The 16,830-nt window shown below is 36.9% G+C and overlaps 1 protein-coding gene across 1 annotated transcript in view; it reads right to left on the bottom strand.

Annotated features, from left to right (window-relative positions):
- Positions 1 to 16,830, bottom strand: part of IQCA1 (IQ motif containing with AAA domain 1) — a 169,197-nt gene that overhangs the window by 87,965 nt on the left and 64,402 nt on the right. The window contains exon 7 of the mRNA XM_033229790.1: positions 14,203 to 14,287. Within this exon, the coding sequence (XP_033085681.1) occupies positions 14,203 to 14,287 (85 nt within the window). The remainder of the gene's footprint in view (positions 1 to 14,202; positions 14,288 to 16,830) is intronic.

Raw genomic sequence — 16,830 nt, 5'->3', positions numbered from 1 at the left:
GAACTTTTTCCTCCTGTCTCATGGAAACTCTGTACCCTTTGACCAACATCTCTCCATTCCCTGATCTTCCCCTCCCACCCCACCCTTGGTAATCAGTATTCTACTCTCTGCTTCTGTAAGTTACATTTTTTTTTAGATTTTATTTATAAGTGAGATCACGCAGTATTTGTCTTTCTGTGCCTGGCTTATTTCACTTAGCATAATGTCCTCCAGGTTCACACATGTTGTCACAAATGACAGAAATTTCCTTCTTTTTTAAAGCTGAATAGTGTTCCATTGGGTATATACAATACATTATGTTTATCCATTCATCCACTGAAGAACACTGAGGTTGCTTCCATATCTTGGTTACTGTGAGCAATGCTGCAATGAACATGGAAGTGCAGACATCTCTTTGATGCACTGATTTCCTTTCCTTTGGATACATACTCAGTAGTGGGATTGCTGGATCATATGGTAGTTCTATTTTTCATTTTTTGAGGATCTTCCATGCTGTTTTCCATAATGCTTGTGTTAATTTACATTCCCACCAACAGTGTACAACGGTCCCTTCTCTCACATCCTTGCCAATATTTGTTATCTTCTGTCTTTTTGATAACAGCCATCCTAACAAGCGTGAGGTAATATCTCATTGTTTAATTAGCGTTATGTCTGTTGCGTTGAGCATTTTTCCACATACATGTTGACCATTTGTATGTCTTCTTTTGAGAAATGTCTATTCATGTCCATTGCCTAATTTTAAATTAGGTTGTTTTCTTGCTATAGCAGTCTTTAAATTCTTTATATACTTTGGATATTAACGCCTTTCAGATGTATGGTTTGCAAATATTTTCTCCCAATTCATAGGTTGACTCTTCTCTTTTGTTTCCTTGCTGTGCAGAAGGTTTTTAGCTTGGTGCAATGCCATCTGTCTACTTTTACTTTTTTTGCCTGTGCTTTTGGGGTCATATCCAGAGAATCACTGCCCAGATCAATGTCATGGAGATTTTCCCTATGTTTTCTTACAGTAGTCTTACAGTTTCTGGTCTTTCATTCATGGCTTTCACTCATTTTGAGTTGATTTGTGTATATGGTGAGAGATAAGGGTTCAATTTCCTTGTTCTGCATGTGGATATCCAGTTTTCTCACATCATTATCAAAGAGACTTATCCTTCTTCCATTGTGTGTTCTTGACACCTTTGTTGAAAATCAATTTGCTGTAGTGTGTGGGTTTATTGCTGGGCTCTCTCTTCTGTTCCATTGATCTTTATGTCTGTTTTTATGCCAGTATCACGCTGTTTTGCTTTCTGTAGCTTTGTAATATATTTGGAAATCAGGAAGCGTGATGTCTCTAGCTTTGTTCTTTTAGCCCAAGATTAACTGGATATTTGAGGTGTTTTGTGGTTCCATATAAATTTTAGAATTGTTTTTTCTATTTCTGTGAAAAGGTGTCACTGAAATTTTGATAGTGATTACATTGAATCTATAGATCACTTTGGGTAATACGCTCATTTTTACAACATTAATTCTTCCAATTCATGAGTACAGGATATCTTTCTATTTATTTGTGTCCTCTTAAAATTATTTCATCAATGTTTTGCAGGTTTCAATATACAGACTCTTCAACTCCTTGGTTAAATTTATACCTAAATTTTAAAAAGTTACTATAAATGGGATTGTTTTCTTGATTTCCTTTTCAGAGAGTTCACTGTTAGTGTATAGAGATGCTACTGATCTTCTGTATGTTGACTTTGTATCTTGAAACTTTACTAAGTTTGTTTGTCAGTTCTGATAGTATTCTTAGTGGAGTCTCTGGGGTTTTCTTTCTTCTTTTTAAAAAATTTTAAAAATTTAATACAGACAGGGTCTTGCTTTGTTGCCCAGGCTATTCTCGAAAACCTGTGCTAAGTGATCCTCCCACTTCAGCCTCCCAAACTGCTGGGATTACAGGCGTGAGCCACCGTGCCTGGCCTCTGGATTTTTCTACATACAAGATCAAAAATAGGTAATTTCCCTTCTTCCCTTCCTATTTGGATGCCTTCTATTTCTCATTCTTGCCTAATTGCTCTGGCTAGGACTTCTGTACTAGGTTGAATAAAAGTGGCAAGAGTGGGCATCCTTATCTTGTCCAGCTCTTAGAGGAAAAACTCAGATTTTTTACTATTGAGTATGATTTTAGCTGTGGGGTTTTTATATATAGTCTTTATTGTGTTAAGTTCCTTCTCTGCATAATTTGTTGAGTTTTTATCATGAAAGAGTTCTGAATTTTGTCAAATACTTTTTCTGCATCTATTAAAATGATCATATGATTTGTATCCCTCATTCTGTTAATGTGGTATATTACACTGATTGATTTGGATAGGTTGAACCACTCTTGTGTCCCAAGGATAAATCCTGTTTGATCATGGTGAATGATTCTTTTAATGTGCTCTTGAATTTGGCTTGCTAGTATTTTGTTGAGGGTTTCTGCATCTGTGTTCATCATGAATATTGGCTTATAATTTTCTTTTCTTTCAGTGTCTTGTCTGCTTTTGGTATCAGGTTTACACTGGCCTTATAAATGAATTTGGAAGTATTTATTTCTCTTCAATTTTTGGGAAGAATTTAAGAAGTATTGGTATTAGTTCTTTACATGTTTGGTAGAATTCACACAAGAAGCCATTTTATCCTGGGCCTTTCTTTGTTGGAAGGGTTCTGACTACTGATTCAGTTTCTCTACTCACTATGATTTTCTACTTTTTTTGTGATTAGTCCTGTTGTTGTATAAGAATTTATCCATTTCTTCTAGGCTAATGAATTTGCTGGTATATAATTATTCATAGTAGTCTCATGATCTTTTGTATTTCTATGGTATCAGTTGTAATGTCTCCTCCTTCATTTTAAATTTTATTTGTCTGACTCTTTTCTTTCCTAGTCTAGTTAACAGTCTGTCAATTTTATCTTTCACAAAACCAACTCTTAGTTTACCTTTTCTGTTGTTTTTTTGAGGTTCCATTTCATTTATTTTTGTTCTAATCTTTATTTCTTTCCTCTGCTATTTTTGTACTTAATAACAGTTTGTTTTTCTTTCTCTAGTTCCTTGAGGCATAATGTTAGGTTGTTTGAGATCTTTCTTCTTTTACGGTGTAGGCATTTAATGATAGAAATTTTCCTCTTAGTACTGCTTTTGTTGCATCTCATAGGTTTTAGTACGCTGTGTTTCCATTTTTACTGGTTTCAAGATATTTTAAAATTTGCCTTTAAATTTCTTCTTTGATCCACTGGTTGTTTTAGGAGCATGTTGTTAATTTCTATCTGTGAAATTTCAAAGATTTTTCCTTTTATTGTTTCTGGTTTCACACCATTGCAGTCTGAAAAGATATACTTGATATGATTTTGATCTTCCTAAATTTGTTAAGGCTTGTTTTGTGGCTGAATATATGATTTGTCCTGGGGAATGTTCTATGACCATTTGAAAGGAATGTATATTCTGCTGCTGTTGGATCAAATGTTCTGTATATGTCTATTAGGTCCATTTGGTCTAAAGTGTAGTTCAAGTTCATTGTTTCCTTATTAATTTTATGTTTGAATGATCTGTTCATTGTCGAAAGTGAGGTATTGAAATTCCCTACTATTATTGTATTGTAATCTATCTCTCCCTTCAGATCTATTAATGTTTGCTTTTCATATTTATATACTCTGATGTTTGGTACACATACATTTGCAATTATTATATCCTATTGATGAACTGATCTCTTTATAATTATATAATGATCTTACTTGCCCTTTTTACAGTTTTTGACTTAAAGTATATTTTGTCTGACATAATTCTAGCTACCCCTGCTTTCTTTTGGATTCAATTTACACGGAATATCTTTTTCTATCCCTTCGCCTTCATTCTATGTGTGTCCTTAAAGGTAAAGTGAATTTCTTGTATGCAGCATATAGTGGAGTAATTTTTAAAAAATCCATTCAGCCATGCTACGTCTTTTGATTGGAGAATTTAATTCGTTTATATTTGAGATAATTATTGACAGGAAGAACTTATTGCTGCCACTTTGTTTATTACTTTCTGATTGTCTTGTAGATCCTTCTTTCATTTTGTTCTGGTATTATTTTCCTGATTTCATTAAATAGTTTATTTGTATTGTCTTGTAATTTGCTGAGCTTCTTTAGAATACTTATTTTGAATTCTCTGTCATGTAATTCACGGATCTCCAATTCTTTAGGGTCAGTTAGTGAAAGTTTATTGTGTTCTGTTAGTGGTATCCTGTTTCCCTGATTCTTCATATAGTCTTATAAAAGAGTCTGCAAATTTCAAGAAGTAGTCACCTCTTCCAGACTTTATAGACTGGCTTTGGTAAGGAAAGACCTTCACCTGTGGGCAGCAGGGTTGAGGGACAGAGGCATGCCAGGGGCACTGTAGCACTGGGTTTAGTGTTGTGAGGTACCAAGTGTTGGGGCATGTGGTGGCTCCAAATCTGGGGGAGCATTCAGTCTTGCCATTTCAGGCAGCTGGAGTCTGTGATGTTGGCACCTGCTTAGTCCTTTGTGGCTGGGGCCAGCTGCAGGTGCACATGTGGCAGTGGGGGCCAGCAGCTTGCATATGCATAATTGCAGAGGCCCGTTGCAGGCCAGCAACACCATCTGCAGGCATGGGCAACTTCAGGCTGAGCTGGAGGGGTGCATGCACACGTAGCTACAGGGACTAGCTTTGGGAACAAGCATAGTGTGGGGATAGGAGCTGGAGGGCATGGCCAACTGGTTATGCTCACCTAGTTGCGGGGGCCAGGCTAGCAGCTACTGCAATAGTCTGGCTACAGGAGCTAGCCTTGAGTGCATGCAGTGGTGAGGTTGGAGTCTGTGGTAGGGGGCTCCAAAGTTGTTTTCTGGCATACACGCAGTAGCTGCTCTGGGTCCCTGGCCCAGAGAACCTGTGGAGGCAGTATCTGGGGTGATTTCAAGGAGATGTGGTGACTTAGGCACCTAGGGAACATGAGGGCCACTTGGGTGGGTCGCTGGGCTGGGGTCACTGTGGCAGGAGCAGTCATGTTGCTCTGGGTGGCTCCAGCAGGGGACGGGAGACTCAGGCACCTGGAGATTGTGAAGGTGAAAAGAAATGCAGTGTCCTCAGTGGTGAAAACTGAAGGAGGTTCACTGCTTCTGTGCAGGCAGCTGGTTTCCTCAGATGTGAAAACTGTAGGAACTTCTGCAGAATATGCTGCTGGGGTTCATGATAACAAACCCTGAAGGGTCCTCTGTGGTGAAAGCTGCAGGTGGTTGTGTGGTGGCCTTGAGGGCTGTTGAGTTCCTCAGCAGAAGTCTGCAGGAGTCCTGGGGTCTGCAGGACACAGGGGTTTGTGGTGACTTCCAGTATGTGGCTGATCATGATACATTTGCTAAAAAATCAACCCAAATACTTTGGATATGCTTCTAAAGACACTTTATACACATATATGCAAATATACATATAATGCATACACACACAGAGCACACTGGCATTGCTGTGTTATGTTTGCCAATTGTATAGGTGAACAGTAATATGTCATTGAAGTTGTCTCTTTTTTAAACCAATACAAAACTTATTTTATCTGCACTCTTCAGTTACAGCAAAATCTTCCAAGTGCACACAGATGTACACATGTACACACACAAATGCACATTATAGACATCAACTTGTCGTTTTATACAAATGTTAGCATATTATAATACTATTCTTGTTCTGCATTTGTCACCTAATAATATATCTTGGCCATCTTTCCTTAGTGATACATACAGAGCTTCATGGTTCATTTTTTAAGGGTGTATTGTAACAATTTATTTGGCCATTCCCCTACCAAATAAGATTAAGATTATTTCTAACAGTAATCTGCTGTCATTTCTAATAGTAATCTGCTACTACTAACATTGTTGCCATGAATAAATGCATGCAAATATCATTTTGCAGGTGGTGAACATATCTGCAGGATAAATTCCTTAAAGTAGAAATGCTGGATCAAGCGTACGCACATTTGTAATACTGTTAAACTTCCCACCATGGATTGTGTCAATTTACCCTTCTGCCAGCAGTGTAGGAGAGGGCCTGTTTCCCCATATGCTCGTTGTCATAGTGCATCTTGTTTGCCAGTTACATGGGTAGAAATGTAGTTGCTTTTGTTTTTTTTGAGAAGCCAGTATTGAATTTATTTTGCTCCTGTTCATCAACTCGAGCAAAATCTTCCAAAGTTAAAAGTACACTTTACTGCCTATTAAGTCAGCCATCATTTTTTTGGCCTCAGGGTCAAATTTGGCCTGGTGCCTGTTTTCTTTTCCCAAAATATAATTTTATTGAAGCATATCATATACTCACTCATTTCAAGTGTGCAATTCAGTAATTTTTCAGCAAGTATATCAAGTTGTGTTCCACTACCATAAATCAGTTTTAGAACATTCTATCACCTCAATAAGATTGTCTCATTTCCATTATTTGCTAATCCCTTGTCTCTCCCCTTCCCAGGTGTATCAGTCCATTCTCATGCTGGTATGAAGAAATACCCAACACTAAGTAATTTATGAAGTAAAGAGGTTTACTTGACTCACAGTCCCACATGGCTGGGAAGGCCTCAGGAAACTCACAATCATGGTGGAAGGGGAAGCAAACAGGTCATTCTTCACATGGCAACAGGAGAGAGAAGTGTCGAGCAAAGGGGGAAAAGCCCCTTATAGAGCCATCAAATCTTGTGAGAACTCACTCGCTATCACGAGAACAGCATGAGGGTAACTGCCTACATGATTCAATTACCTCCTAACAGGTCCAACCCACAACAAATGGGCATTACGGGAACTACAATTCAAGATGAGATTTGGGTGGGGACACAACAAAAGTATCTCTCCAAGCAAGCACTAATCTACTTTCTCTATCTACAGGTTTCCTTTTTCTAGACATTTCATATAAATGGAATCATAAAATATATAGTCCATCGTGTCTGGCTTCATTCACATTGCATAATGTTTTAATATGGCATAATGCTTTAAGTTCATTCACGTTGTAGCATGTATCAGATGTGCGTTCCTTTTTAATTGCCAAATAATATTAAGTTGTATGGATATACCATATTTTACCATATTCCCCAGTTGATACGCATTTAAGTTGTTTCAAATTTTTGGCAATTATGAGTAATGCTGCTATGAACATTCATCTACAAATGTTTTTGTGTGGATATATGTTTTCATTTCTTTTGGCTAGAGTCCTAAGAGAAGAACTGCTAGGTCCTTTGGTAAATTTATATTTTACTTTTAAGAAATTGGCATGATGTTTTCCAAAGTGGCAACATTCTGCATTCCCACTAGCAATGTATGAGGGTTCCCTTTTCTCCACATCTTCATCTGTAATTGTCTTTTTTTTTGTATCCGTCCTCATGGGTGTGAAATAGCATTACATTTCCATTTTAATTTTCATTACCCTAATGACTAATAATGTTGAACATGTTTTCATGTTCTTACTAGCCATCCAGATATCTTCCTTTGTGAATTGTCTGTTCAAGTCTTTTGCTTGTGTTTTGATTGAACTGTCTTCTTATTGAGGTGTAAGAGTACTTTGTATTTTCTGGCTGTAAGTCCTTTAGCAGGTAGGTATTCTGCAAATATCTTCTCCCAGTCTGTTACTTGTACTTTCATTTTCTTAATGGTATCTCTTGAAGTGCAAAAGTTTTGCATTTTGTTGAGATTCAATTGATCAATTTCATCTGTCAGTGTAGTTTTAATTTGCATTTCTCTTACATGTGTGAGGTTGTTCATCTTTTCATGTGTTGAACATCTTTCATTATGTTTCAAATTCATCTGAGTTTTCTCTTTCTGAGAACTGTCTATTCATATCCTTTTGCTGATTTTTGTATTGGGTTATTAATCTTTTCTTATAGAGCTGTAGGAGTTCCTTACATATTAGAAGAAAGGTCTCTTGTCTGTGATACTTATCACAAAAAATTCTCTCAGGGTATCATCTGTCATTTCCCTCACTTGGGGTCATTTTTTCCATGTAGGATTAAAATAATTTTGTGTGTGTAGTCGAATTTATCAAATTTTTTTTCTGCTATGATTCCTGGGTTTGCACCATAGTTAGAAGGATCTTTCCCATTCTGAGGTTATGACATATTTCTTTCTTCACTTCTTCTAGTCCTTTTGTGTTTTTGTTTTGTTTTATAAGTAAGTGTTTGATCCACTTGGAATCAATCCAAAGTAAAGTGTAAAGAGTTAGGAATTTAATTTTCTTTTTTCTTAGATGACCACCTGGCTCTTCTTATACCATTTATTTCCTTTTTTTCCTTTCACATTTGAGATGCTGTCTTTATTATAAATTTCCATATGTATTTGGGTCTATTTCTTGATTTTCCATTCTTTTCAATTGATGTGCCTTTTCAGCCTTTTGTCTGTGCCAGTGGGCTCCTAAGAATATGTTTTCATACCTGGCAAAGCTAGTTCCTCCTCACTATGCTTCATTTTCCAAATTCCACTGGTTATTCTTGGTTATTTGCTTTCTACTTAAAGTTTACTTTGGTCATCCTCCCTGCCTCCTCCCCGCCAATGCCCCAATATAATGCTATTGGAATTTTTATTTGGATCATATTATGTTTATAGATGATGTTTAGGAGTCAAGGTATGTATGGTGTTGAGTATTCCTACCTAAGAGCATGATATGCTTTTCCATTTCTTCGCATCCCTCAGGAGTGTTGTAAGTTTTTCTTCACGTAGAGTGTACATTTATCATTAAGTTTATTCCTGGGCATTTTATCTTTGCATTGTTGGTGTTGTAAATGGTCTCTTACATTATATTTTCTAGCTAGCTACTGTTTGTATGCACAACAGCTATTGTTTTCTGCATATTAATTTTGTAATCCCCCATCTTGCTTCTCATATTATTTAAAGTAGTTTTTAGTTTATTCTCTTTGCTTTTTTGCTCTTTACTCAATGCTTTTCTAAATATTTAACATATGTGCAAAAGGTGATCATGTGCCTCTTCCATTCCCCTTTAGAACACTAGAAAGGGGATATATTGTTTAGTAGTTCCTATGGGACAATGAATGTTAAATAATAGTGGTGATGATGGCTATTCTTGAATTTTTCCTGACACTCATTAGTGGAAATGTTTCTAGTGAATTTCTTTAAGCATGACACTTGGTTTTGAACTAAGAAATATTTAATAATGTTCAACAAGTATCCATATATTCCAATTTTGTAGACTTCTATTTTTAAATATCAAGAATGGATATTAAATTTGTAAAATGCCCTTGCAACCTCCAGAGTGAGGAACTTATGGTTTTCCCTTTTGGATTTTTTAATACAATGCAGTGCATTCATAGACATCATTAACCCAAACCATTCTTGCATCCTGGAATAATCACCACTTGTGTTTTACTAGTTTAATGTGGTGCTGGTTTTAGTGTGCTAATACTTTAGTTAAAATGTTTGTGTTAATATTTATAAGGGAGACAGATCTGTGTCCTTTTTTTGTGTGTTCAATCTTTGCTTTTTGGGTTTTGTATCAATGTTATGCTTGTTTCAAAAAAAGTATTTGTATTATTTTTGTGTTTTATTAATATATATTTCACCTGGTACGTACACTGTTATAATGATAATGCTTGGCTTACTCTCTCTTCATACTATGGCTACAATGGCTACTATTACTGCTACTATTAACACTAGTAACAACGGTGATGATTTTCTGAAGTGAGGTTTCAATGTGCCAAGCTCTGTTCTAAGTACCTCACATGTACTGTCTCATTTAATTATTACCTCGGTGCAGGGAGGTAGGTGTTGCCAGTAACCTCCACTTACAGATGAGAAAACTGAATCGGTGGGTGGGGGGATGAAGCTTGTCTAAGGTTGCAGGTCTAGTGTGTGGCGGAACTGTGATTTGTAATCACCATGCCATTCTGACTCTTCAATCATCTGTCTTTCAAGGCTAAGCTGCTTTGTGGTCTCCTCTGTTCTCTCTCAATGTGTTAACCAGACATTCTCAATTTTCTTTTGACTAGTAGTTTTTAATGTTTCTCATGGCAATTTAGATGTTCTACCAACATTCTTAATCCTATAATCGCTACCTTTCTAACTGAACATAAAATGTGTCTGGATGCTTGCCATGGACTTCCAAGACACAAATTGTGCCTGGCAATTTAGCTGGCGGGACAACACCTAAACACATAAAAAAAGTGAAACAACTCCAAATCAAAATGACAATCACTCAAGGCAGGGCCTGACAAATTGCCAAATAATAGGGTCAATATTTAGTGCTCATGGAATTCAGTGGAGAAGGGAGGAGTCCTGTGGAGGGCTGAGGCAGCCTTTGGGAGCGGAGGTTGGTTTCCAATGGAGAAGTGAAGGAAGAGCAATTCCTGTGTGCTTAACTCTGAGGGCTCTTGGAGGGGAGCACAGGGACAAAGGGAGGCCGACAGCCGGGTCAGTCATACTGAAGTCCTGAAACCCTGAGCGACAGCCTGGTTTTTACTGCTGCAGAGAACTTTATGTTGCTTAACAAATTCCTGTTAAAGAACATCAGGCTGTTTTCTTCTTTGTCAATGCAATAAACAAGGCAGACGTGAACAGCATCCATGGCAGGGGTCAGCAAATTATGGTGCATGGGCCAGCTCTGGCCGGCAGCCTGCCCATTTTCGAAATGAAGTGTGACTGGAACACAGCCATGCCCATCATTTACATGTTGTCTATGGCTTCTCTGATGCCTGTATTAGTCCATTCTCACATTGCTATAAATAACTGCCTGAGACTGGGTAATTTATAAAGAAAAGGGGTTTAATTGACTCACAGTTCCGCAAGGCTGGGGAGGCATCAGGAAACTTACAATCATGGCGGAAGGGGAAGTAAGCATGTCTTACGTGGTGGCAGGAGACAGAGAGAGAGAGAGCACAAAGGGGGAAGTGCCCCTTATAAAACCATCAGATCTTGTGAGAACTCACGATCACAAGAATAGTCTGGGGGAACCACCCCCATCAGGTCTCTCCCTTGACACGTGGGGATTTGAGATGAGATTTGGGTGGGGACACAGAGACAAAGCATATCAATGCCATATTGGCAGAGTTGAGTAGTGCCAGGAAAGAATGCATGTGCCACAACCTAAAATATTTACTATTTGTCCCTTTACAAAAAAAGGATGTTGACCTCTGACTTATGACTTCTCTTATTATTTCTTTAGTATAAATTCCTCAAAGAGCATTTATGAGCCAAAGCACATACACATGAAAAGTTTTGATATTCATTTGATCCATGTTCCTTAAAAATGTCATGCTAATTTACATATCCAGTAGCAATGTATGAGAGTGACTTTTTCCCACATGCATACAAACTCCAGTCATTACAATGACTTAAAATTTTTACCAGTCCTATAGGTGAAAAGAGATATGGCAACATTATATAGTTATTTGCCAGGGAGTTTTAAAATTTTTTCTTATGTTAAATTCCTGTTCATATTCTTTGCCTTCTTTTTTATTGGGATGTTCCAATTTTTGTTATTATTTTCTGAGAAATATTTATACATGAAAAATACCCATTATCACATATGTTGCAAATGTTTTCCTCAGTTATCATATAACTTGAACTTCATTTGTGATTTTTTTTTGGCCATTTTGCTATTTAAGTTTTATGTAGTTAAGTATATGGGCAGATTCTCTTCATGGTGTTTGGCCTAGGGTGCCATGTTTATGAAATTTTTCTCCAATTCAAACAATTTCTTAAGTAATTTGTGGCTTAACATTTTTACATGTAAATATTTAATTCATCTGAAATTTATTTTGTATAATAAGGAAGGCTCTACTTGATTTTGCCAAATGGTGAGCCAGTTATTATTAAATAATATTATTTATTAGTCTGTCCTTCCCCATTTATTTGAAATGTCATCAGTATGGTACTGAGTTCTGATACATATACCCGACTAAGTTTCTGAGCACACTATTCTAAAGTCAGACTCCTTGAGTTTGAATCTCAGCTCCACAACTAATTTGGCCAAATTTTTGATCTTCATAGTTTGGAAGAATTAAATAAGTTGACTTATATAAAGTGCTTGCATGGTACTTGGCACAGAATATTTGTCCAACAAATGTTATCTGTTATTTTTGTTGTTATCCGTCTATTCATTTTCTAGCATTGTGGTGTTTTGGTTACTTTATATCTTTATAATTTGTTTTATTTCAATATGGAAAGTTCCCTATTATAGTTTTAAAAAAAACTTTTGAGGCCGGGCGCGGTGGCTCAAGCCTGTAATCCCAGCACTTTGGGAGGCCGAGACGGGCGGATCACGAGGTCAGGAGATCAAGACCATCCTGGCTAACATGGTGAAACCCCGTCTCTACTAAAAAATACAAAAAACTAGCCGGGCGAGGTGGCGGCCGCCTGTAGTCCCAGCTACTCGGGAGGCTGAGGCAGGAGAATGGCGTGAACCCAGGAGGCGGAGCTTGCAGTGAGCTGAGATCCGGCCACTGCACTCCAGCCCGGGTGACAGAGCGAGACTCCGTCTCTAAAAAAAAAAAAAATAATAATAATAATAATAATAAAAAAAACTTTTGGGATATTTCCATGTATTCATTCTTCAGATACTTGAAAATAATTATGTCAATAAAAACTTGTTTTGATATTAACTGGAATTGCATTAACTTCACAGAATAATAAAAAGTGTGTATTTATACTTTACTCAGTCTTTTTATCCAGATAAATAATTGTTCAGTCTATCATTCAAGTCTTCTTTTATCTTCTTCAGTGCGATTTTGTCAGTGTAATTCTGTTCAATTCTGTATAATTTGTCAATATAATTTCTTGTTAAATGTATTGGGTTTCCTAGGGAGATAATTACATGATCTTAAAACAATGATAAAATTCTCACTTTAAAATATTTATCACTTCTTTCCTTTTTCTTATTTGTCTGGCATTTTTTAGAATGTCCAAGGAAATATTCACCAATAGTTCTGATAGTAACTATCCTTTTCTTGATTTTGACATTTTTTTCAACAGATTTAACCTAACAATTTTATTTCCTTAAAAAAGAAAACATTTTTAATTTAATTTAAAAAATTAGAGACTATGTTCTCATGGCTGTAAAATTAATATTATCATTATTAAGAAAAATGAAATATATATTGAGCACTTACTATGCACTCATTTCTATGATTTTAAAGAATCTTAAAATATGGCTCTTGCCCTTAGAAGGTTTATAATCTCATGGAGAAGATAAGCCTTCTGTTCTTTTGTTCAGCAAATATTTGTTGAATGTTTACATATGCAAATTAAAAGTCCTTCCTCTTGAGAAGTTGACAGGCTAAGGAAGAGATAAAGCATGCACATGAATATTATGATACAAGCTTGTAATTGGTGAACCAGCTTAATAGAAATTCAAACAAAATGCTGTATGTTTGCAGGCCCCCGGCATCAAAAGAAAGGTGTCCATGTGAAGTAGCGTAGGGTAAATGTCAAATGAGTGATGTTAATAGCACAGGGCTTTAGAGGAAGGGTTAGTCATCCAGGTTGTGGGCAGTTGGGGAAAATTTTACTCAGGAGATAAGACAAATTGTCCTTATTGATTTTCACTTTGACAATGCATCTAATACCTCATCATTGAGTACAATGCAAATCTTCTCTTGGTTTCTATGCTAAATACTATGAAGCTAAGAATAATTTTCCTATTCCTAGTTTATGAAGACATTAAAAAAAATAGTTTTAAATGTCAGTTTCATCAAATGCCACTGAAGCATCTACAGAGACGATCAAAGGTGTTTCACTTGAAAAATATTAATAAGACAAGGAGCTGGGTCTTGACAGGGGAGCAGGAGCTAAGCAGAAAGGCGCCCAGAACCAGAACTCAGGAAGAGCATGGCACACCCAAAGGAGCAGCGGCATGAGCCAGGAGCACAGGTGAGTGGACTTCTGGAGCCAAGGGCCTGCTGAGGGGGTGGGGCATGGAGATGAGAGGGAGAGGGAAGCTGGGACCAGAACACAAAGGGCTCCTGCAGCCAAGCTACTCAGAATTTACTAAGAAAATGACCTTCACACATCATCACATCTCCTTCAAAGATAAGATGGGGAAAAAAAAAAGAACTCATTTTGAATAAATATGAAAGTACATACAACGATGAACACCCAAAAGTATTTCCATGTAAATATGTATAGAAAAATAAACAAGACCTAATAAGTCTATAAACTCATTAATTTTAAAGTTTAAAGAAATGCCATTTGATATATTTACACTTCATTTCTTAAGCATATTAGTACCTGTTGTATGGTCTTGTTAGAGAAAATAATAGCTGAGCCTCCTTCTTCAATGTCAGGGTAGTCAGGAAATGTCCCAGTTAAATTTCTGCAGAAAAAAAAAATAGCAAATTAAAATAGAAATCAAGTCCTCTCCTGTTATATACCCCATTTAATTTATTTGCTTATATTCATTTAAATGAGTGATGGTCATTAAGGGTGGAGGGTTCCCTGTAAATCAAGGGCCGGGCATGGTGTCTTGAAGAAACTGAAGGTACGGATGGCATTCAGCAGCAGGTTTCCTTCCTCTAGAGAATTGTTAGTCTGATGCAAACATCTCTCTTTAAAACAGTTTGTACTTTTTCCTCCTCCTTTTTTTTTTTTAATATTGAGATGCTCTGTGTTTGAGTTAAGAACAAAGACAGAAGCACAAATCATTTCTTCCTGTTTAAAATTGAGAATAAACACAGGATTTTGAAACTAAACAGAAAGAGTTGTCGAAATTACACAGTTAGTAATAACGTGTGAAATAGACACCCATGGTTTAGTTTGAGGCCCTATGTTTTATTGGTTCCAAATAGTATTATTTTTCCGTAACCACATTTTTAAAAAGCAGACTTTGAAATTTAGTGTTGAGAATTTCAGAAGGGGTAGGTAGTTAGTATTCTTAAAAGAAACTGACTTTGACATGAATGTTATATTTATTGTATGTAAGACTACCTGCCAAGTTAGTTCCATTAATTCACAGAAGTACAGAATCTGAGGTTCAGAGGTGACCACCATGTTTAAAATGGCTCTTAAGAAACTGGTTCCCAAACTTTTGGCCTTAGAAGCCTTTTATATTCTTATTAATTTTTGAGGATCTCAAAGAGTTTTTGCTAGATGAGTTACAGCTATCGATAATTTACTGTGTTAAATATTAAATCTGGCTGGGTGTAGTGTTTTCACACCTGTAATCCCAACACTTTGGAAGGCTGAGGTGGGAGGATCACTTGAGTCCAGGAGTTTGAGGCTGCAGTGAGCCATGACTGCACTGCTGCACTCCAGACTGGGTGACAGAACAAGATCCTATCTCCAAAATAAACAAATAATTAAAGCTTAGAAATTTATAAAATATATATTTTAGTTAATTTAAAAATAAAGTAAGCTCATTACATGTTAACATAAATAACATTTTATGGATAATAAATATATTTTCCAAAACTAAAAGAAAAAAGTAGCGAGAAGAGTATCACAGCTTTGCATCTTTTCAAGTCTCTTTTGTGTCTGGCTGAATGGCAACTACCTGGATGCTTATATCTGTTTCTGCACTCAGTCTGTGGAAATCTTTTGTTTTGGTTGAAATATAGGAATAAAATCTGGCCTCACATGGATGAGTACATAGAACAAGGAGAAGTATTTTAATAGCCCTTTTAGCTAACTGTGAATATTCTGCTTTGATGCTACACCACAGCTAGACAACTAGTAGCTTCCTACAGGCTAGCTGTGATGTGGAATCTGAACCCATGTCAACAAACTTTCTCCCTCTCTGTCACATGAAAATCCGTGGATCTGTCTTGTGCCTGGAATAGACCTTTTACCCATGCATGATTTTGTGTCCTCAGGTCTTGGTCACTGGAAAACAATGGTTTGCAGAATTATGTGGGTCTTCCCACAGTTGATACATTTCATCATATTGAAAATCGCATTCATTAATAATACCACAGATCTTATAATGGAAGGTCTAAGTCATAGGAACCTCTCCAACTCATAGGAGTGAATACAAATTTTCTAAAATCATAATTTTTTTCTGGAAAGCTCAAATTTTACCATTAGCAACAACTACTGTCGATGGTTTATTCTTCTTCAGGTTCATCTGATTCACTTTTGAGGAAAGTCTCCCCAAAACCCAAAGTCCAGAGTTTGTCAGTTGTTTTCTCAAGGGACAAATGATGTTCCATTAAGAAGTGGCTGGTTCAACTCAGGCTGAAACACCTCACAGGTGCTTCTTGGAGACAATCTTTACGCTTTGGTGTGCAGCAGAAGGGATTTATAAGCACTGCTGATTTTGTCACATAGAATGTTAAAAAGCTCTGTGTTTCAAAGGTCAAGTCTGAATAATATTATTTTTTATTGCATCCTCAAGAACATTGTCAAATAAAATAAAAGTTGAACGAAAAATAATAATTTTAAGTTCTGGGGTACAAGAGCAGGATGTGCAGGTTTGTTACGTAGGTAAATGTGTGCCTTGGTGGTTTGCTGCACAGATCCACCCATCGCCTTAGTATTAAGCCCAGAGTACATTAGCTATTCTTCCTGATGCTCTCCCTCCCCCGACACGCCTGCCCCAACAGGCCCTCCCCATGTGTCCAGTTATGTTGATCCCTCCATGTGTGTCGTTTCCGTCCACGTGTCTGTCGGGGACACAGGGTTCTCACTGTTCTCACTGTTCAGCTCCCACATATAAGTGAGAACATGCAGTGTTTGGTTTTCTGTTCCTGCATTAATTTACTGAGGATAATGGCTTCCAGCTCCATCTATGTCCCTGCAAAGGACATGATCTCTTTCCTTTAATATTCCATGGTGTATATGTACCACATTTTCTTTATCCAGTCTATGACCAATGGGCATTTGAGTTAATTCTATGTCTTTGCTATTGTGAATGGTGCTGCA

This window comes from Trachypithecus francoisi, unplaced genomic scaffold (assembly GCF_009764315.1).
Source record: "Trachypithecus francoisi isolate TF-2019V2 unplaced genomic scaffold, Tfra_2.0 Lachesis_group13, whole genome shotgun sequence".
Classification (NCBI taxonomy): Eukaryota; Metazoa; Chordata; class Mammalia; order Primates; family Cercopithecidae; genus Trachypithecus; species Trachypithecus francoisi.
This window is presented reverse-complemented; position numbering and strand designations above follow the sequence as displayed.